Genomic DNA, 6,690 nt, shown 5'->3' on the forward strand with positions numbered 1-6,690 from the left:
GTAAAGTATTTTTGTACGAAAATGCTATTGAAACCTGTCACTGTGCTACTACTTTGACTACTGGGGAAAAGGAACAATGGTGACCATCACATCAGGTAAAAAAGGCTTCTTTATTCTACATTTTGAAAATGTGATATTTAGTTTTTAATGTAGTATATTTAGACCTCAACGGCATCTTCAAGGTGGTTGTTTTTGTATGTTGGATGTGTTGACATAATACACTGTGACGTTGCTTTTGACTACTGGGGGAAAGGCACAATGGTCACGGTAACATCAGGTAAGCCAATCTTATTTGTATTTCTCTAATGTAAACATTTTGGTTTAAAACCAGTTTTAGTAGTTTTTAAGGATTCCAGTTCTGACTCAGTCGGTACGTGTCTGGAATACTGTATGTTAAATGTGTGTGACTAAAAGACATTCAGGAAAACAATTTTTAGTTCCATCTTCTGAATCCTTATTTGTTAAAGCCGATAAAAATGTGTCAGAGAGTATATTGTCATAAAATGACCGACCACGGAAAGTGTAGATATCTGGGAACAGGTTTTTGTATGCAGCGGTTAATAGTTTGTTGAACTGTGACTACGCTTTTGACTACTGGGGGAAAGGCACAATGGTCACGGTAACATCAGGTAAGCCAATCTTATTTGTATTTCTCTAATGTAAACATTTTGGTTTAAAACCAGTTTTAGTAGTTTTTAAGGATTCCAGTTCTGACTCAGTCGGTACGTGTCTGGAATACTGTATGTTAAATGTGTGTGACTAAAAGACATTCAGGAAAACAATTTTTAGTTCCATCTTCTGAATCCTTATTTGTTAAAGCCGATAAAAATGTGTCAGAGAGTATATTGTCATAAAATGACCGACCACGGAAAGTGTAGATATCTGGGAACAGGTTTTTGTATGCAGCGGTTAATAGTTTGTTGAACTGTGACTACGCTTTTGACTACTGGGGAAAAGGCACCATGGTCACAGTCACATCAGGTATGTAATTTTAACATTCATGATTCCAGAATAAAATTCCTGATCAAATTATGTTTATTTTATCATTTTCATGCAGTCAACTGTTGGTCATTGATAAGACGACCAACAATATTTTGTAGCCGGACAAGAAAGTTGTGAAAAGTGTAAAACTCCTTTCTATTAATTTCAGTTGGAAAGAAACTTTAACAATTGGTGTACATTTTAGTTTGATTTTAACCGCCAGCAACCAAACCGAACTATATGACATGAAGTAATGGGATATTACAGTTACGAGTTTTAGTCAGAAGTTTCAATTGACTCTCTTAACTGTGACTACTGGGCTTTTGACTACTGGGGAAAAGGCACCATGGTAACAGTGACATCAGGTAAGATTTGAACGGTTTAAATTTTACAGCAGGCTAAGTTTTGTACTGTGAAATGTCATGTTTAAGTCACTTCAAAAGTAAAGTGTTTTAATTCCACATGTAGTGTAAAAAGTTAAATAGCGATATTCTCAGTAGGACTTACTGGTTGATATTTATGGCCACTGTGTTTTGGGTCATTTAAATGGATTTTAAAACATTGGCTTGAATTAAATGTTTAGGAAGACTTTGCGATTGACATTAGCAGGCGTAGACTTTTCATACTAACAGTTAAGTAGATTCAACACTGTGCTACTACGAAGCTTTTGACTACTGGGGAAAAGGCACCATGGTAACGGTGTCATCAGGTAAGAATTGTTCGATTTAAAATTTACAACAGGCTACGTTTCATATTGTAAAATGTCATGTTTAGGTTACTTCAAAAGTAAAGTGGTTTAATATAGTGTGTAGTGTAAAAAGTCAAACAGCAATATTCTCAGTTGGACTTACTGGTTGATATTTATGGCCACTGTGTTTTGGGTCATTTAAATGGATTTTAAAACATTGGCTTGAATTAAAAGTTTAGGAAGACTTTGCGATTGACATTAGCAGGCGTAGACTTTTCATACTAACAGTTAAGTAGATTCAACACTGTGCTACTACGAAGCTTTTGACTACTGGGGAAAAGGCACCATGGTAACGGTGTCATCAGGTAAGAATTGTTCGATTTAAAATTTACAACAGGCTACGTTTCATATTGTAAAATGTCATGTTTAGGTTACTTCAAAAGTAAAGTGGTTTAATACAGTGTGTAGTGTAAAAAGTCAAACAGCAATACTCTCAGTTGGACTCATTGGTGAATATTTGTGGCTCGTGTATTCTGGGTCATTTAAGTGGGACTTATAATATAGTGGCTGTAATTAAATGTTGAGACAGAGATTTGCGGCTGATTAACGGAAGACGTAGACTTTTAATACGAACAGTTAAGTAGATTCAGCACTGTGCTACGGTGCTGCTTTCGACTACTGGGGAAAAGGCACCATGGTAACAGTGTCATCAGGTAAGAATTGTACCGATTTAAAATTTACAACAGGCGACGTTTCATATTGTAAAATGTAACGTTTAAGTCACTTCTGAAGTAAGGAGTTTAAATACAGTGTGTAGTGTAAAAAGTCAAAGTAATATTGTCAGGAGGACTCACTGGTGAATCTTTACTGTGGTCTGGTTCATATAAGTGGATTTTATAACAGTGTGTTTAATTAATTGTTAAGGTAAAGATTTTTCACTGCACACTGGAAGACGTAGACTTTTTATACTAACAGTTAAATAGATTCAACACTGTGCTACTACAAAGCTTTCGACTACTGGGGAAAAGGCACCATGGTAACAGTGTCATCAGGTAAGATTTGTACGATTTAAAATTTACAACAGGCGACGTTTCATATTGCAAAATGTAATCTTTAAGTTGTATTGTTAGTTCTCAGTGTGTCAAGTGTCACTTCAAAAGTTAAGTCTTTTAATACAGTGTGTAGTGTAAAAAGTCAAATAGCGATACTCTCAGTAGGACTTACTGGTGAATATTTATGTCTACTGTATTTTGGGTAATTTAAACAGATTTTATAACATTAATTAAATGTTGAGGAAGACTTTGCGCTCGACATTAGTAGATGTAGACTTTTCATACTAACAGCCTAGTAGATTCAGCACTGTGCGGCTGGGCTGCTTTTGACTACTGGGGAAAGGGTACAATGGTAACTGTTTCATCAGGTAAGAATATTCTTTAACGTCATATGTAATTGCCGATTTGACCAAAATAATATGTTTTTCTTAGATTAACTTAAACCTTCGATCCTTCAATCTAAAAAAAAGTACTAAATTACAAATCAATATTGTCAAAGATGTGCATTTACAGCAATTTACCGATATACATAGTTTTATAAAAAACACTACCACAAATAATACTATTGAGGGAGGTTAACCTTTGTGCAACAAACATCAAAATAAATGGCAGAGGGAAACATAAAACTGCTTGTCTGGAGTGGACTTGAATTTCCCTCAGTCAGTGTATTATTACTTTATGTGTTCTGTTACAGTAATGATCAATTCAATTGACTCCTCTCTACTTTGACAACTGCTTGGTAAATAATGTCTGTTGTGTTGAATTTTTTGATTGATTTTTTCTTTTGTGGTACTGTATTTACACATGTGTTTTTCTTTTTTTAGCCACTCCAAAATCACCAACTGTGTTTCCCCTGATGCAATGTGGCTCTGGGACTGGAAACACGGTCACTCTTGGCTGTTTTGCAACTGACTTCACACCCTCCTCACTGACCTATGCATGGACCAAAAATGGGGCTGCCTTGACAAACTCCATTCAGTACCCTCCAGTACAGACGGGCAACTTCTATACAGGAATCAGTCAAATCCAAGTGTCGAAACAGGACTGGGATGAAAGACAGTCTTTCCAATGTGCCGTGACACATGCAGGGGGAAATCCACCAGCCGTTATTCTCCAAAAGCCAAGTAAGACTTATGATGATTATATATTAATATCTTTTTAGTAGTTGTTTTGAAATCTGGTTTTATAATTATTCAAAAATGTGAATGTTTTCAAATGAAATGTATTAATTATATTAAAATGTACAACAAGTTGGGTAATGATAACCGATAATAATGTCATATTTAATTGTATATTAGTAGAATACAGGTTTAAACAGAATACCCTCAGTAAGAAAGGTTATCAATTTACAATCCTATAAACAATGTACTACAAGGCTTCTTCTTGTCACTATTTATGATAATGATAAAATAAACCTCACTTGTTTGACTAATAGAGAAAAATAATGATATTCATTTGGCATGATTAATGTGAAAATGCTTTATGCAAAAAAAGGACAAAATTATGACATAATAACAATAGTAATAACAATAATAATAATAATTATTATTATTATAATAATACATATAAAGGTTCATCTTGTGGGATTTTCTGAGAAGTGTTATTAGAAGCAGATTTACCACACATTTGTAAATGTATCCCGAGCTGCTGCTGACGTGTGAACTTAATGTAAAAGAAAGCAATATTAGGTCTAGCCATTCTGACACCGTTACACTTAATGTCTCATTTCAAGAGTATTAAAATACAACTATTACCAAATTAAATAGTGTCACATATCCTTGAATATATTCAGTTTTGCAGGGCTAGAAGGCAAACCAAAAAGTGAGGTGGAATAAGAAGGCTGAAGGCTTTCTCGTGTAAATTCGGCTGCTGACTCAGTGTATTTAATTCCTTACTAATATACTGTATGTCCTCCGCACCTGTCCAAGAACAGATTATTGCAATGTGTTCTGCTTCTTTCCTTCTATCTGCATACTCCTAGTTATGCAGATAGATGGAAACTGTATGTTGATCATTAACAATCAAGTTAAATCTGTGTTGCTTGCCCCGAGCAATCAATGTGCAGAAGCAAGCGTTAAAGATCAGCTGTTCAATTATGTCATTTCTTTTACTATGTTAATCTTATGTGAGAAGTATTTAATTTTTTAATTCAAGGAGCATAATCATTAGGCATATGTGTGAGTGCAAGTCACATGACATAAAGAAGTACAGAAAAGTCATAAACACAGTGATATTGTAGGTCTATAGTAAATGAAAATCACATGAGCACTGTAGCACATTGTTCACCTCTGCTTCTGCATATATATTTTCGTGTGTGTGTTTGTTTTTCAGAGGTGTATTATAAGTTGCCAACTCTCAGCGTGTTGGCCTCCTCTGATGAGGAAAACCAGGCTTCCTTCTCCTGCTTTGCCAAAGATTTTTCACCAAAAAGTTACCAATTCAAATGGCTGAAAAATGATGCAGACATCACCAACAAAATAGACGAGATCGTGACACCGTCTAAGGAAAGACAGCTGGAGAATGGAACGAAAGTGTACAGTGCAGCAAGTTTTCTCTTGGTAAAGTCCAGTGAGTGGACCCCGGATACTAAGTTTACATGTCTGTTTGAGGGGACTGGTGAAAACAACCCAGTATTCGTGAATTCATCCGTGACCCACAAGCCATGTGGATGTGAGAAAATTGTTCTTTAAAAATAGTTTGTAAAATTCAATTCCTATTGTTTTTTGGCCATTTCTGTTTAATATTATACGTTTATTCTTCACTCAACAGTTAGCGAATGTCCTGAGGCAGATGTGGAAATAACAATCAATGGCCCAATAATGGAGGACATGTTTTTAAACAGAAAAGGGAAGCTAGAGTGTCAAGCCCAGGAAAACAAGCCAACTATTACGGAGATGAAATTTGAAAACGAGGACGGAAAAGACCTACTTGGTACCGGAATGACCCAGGTTAAAGGAAATAAAAAAACATACAGCATTTCAATTGACATCTCATACGATGAATGGAGCCGGGGGATAAAGCGTACCTGCGTTGTTACACATTCAGAGAATATTGCCCCACTGAAGAAAGTCTATGAAAGGAGTTTTGGTAAGAAAACTATTCTTTGTCCACTAAAAGCCTTACTTCCTCTTGTCGTGCCTTCACATGCATTAATGAGTGTTATTGCTAAGTGTGTTTTGTAGCAGATATTTCCTTCAGAGCTGTTCTGTGTGTAGAAGGAGGCCTGATTGTTCTCTCATGCTTGCAGGAGGAGAACATCAGCGTCCTTCAGTGTTTATGATGCCTCCGGTAGAACATACTAGAAAAGAAACGGTGACCCTGACTTGCTTTGTGAAAGACTTCTCCCCTAAAGACGTTTACGTGTCTTGGCTTGTTGATGACGACGCTGCAGACTCAGACAAAACAGTTCAGACCACAAACCCAATAGAAAACAGGGGATCCTATTCTGCATATGGCCAGTTAACGGTCAGCCTCGAGCAATGGAAACAGAATGACAAGGTTTATAGCTGTGCAGTTTACCACGAGTCCGTGGCTAACACAACTAGAGCTATTGTCAGGTCCATTGGGTACAGAACACTTGGAAACACCAACCTGGTCAACCTCAACATGAACGTCCCTGATACGTGCAAGCCCCAGTAGATGTCATTTTGTGTCGCTGTGTCTTCTGCTGTTTGTTGTTTAAATGTTTGTTGCTTGTGATACGACATTGTGTTTGTCTTTTTAATGCAGATTGAAAATCAAAATAAAAAATGTTCTTTGCAACTCTGTTTTTGTATGTCACATGCACTTCATGTCCTCATTGGACCATTATTGTGAGCTACATGTTATTCGTGAGTGTACTGTCACAGTGCTGTCCTAATGCAACACAAGTCAGGTGTAGATATCAGCCTGGGTGAGCTTTAAAACAGTGACAGTATGTCAGACTTTCTCTAGAGTAATGCACCACCACACTAACTTTAGACAAAAATT

At 36.3% G+C, this 6,690-nt stretch overlaps 1 gene segment (V, D, J or C); it reads left to right on the top strand.

Moving 5' to 3' along the window:
* The first annotated feature begins 1,987 nt into the window (after positions 1-1,987).
* LOC141018963 (Ig mu chain C region membrane-bound form-like) lies at positions 1,988-6,488 on the top strand. The segment is given in 5 exon segments: positions 1,988-2,034; positions 3,546-3,845; positions 5,053-5,391; positions 5,491-5,808; positions 5,969-6,488. Coding segments are annotated over 5 exon segments (1,368 nt in total).
* The last annotated feature ends 202 nt before the right edge of the window (positions 6,489-6,690 follow it).

Source organism: Pagrus major, chromosome 23, assembly GCF_040436345.1.
Source record: "Pagrus major chromosome 23, Pma_NU_1.0".
In the NCBI taxonomy this organism is placed as follows: Eukaryota; Metazoa; Chordata; class Actinopteri; order Spariformes; family Sparidae; genus Pagrus; species Pagrus major.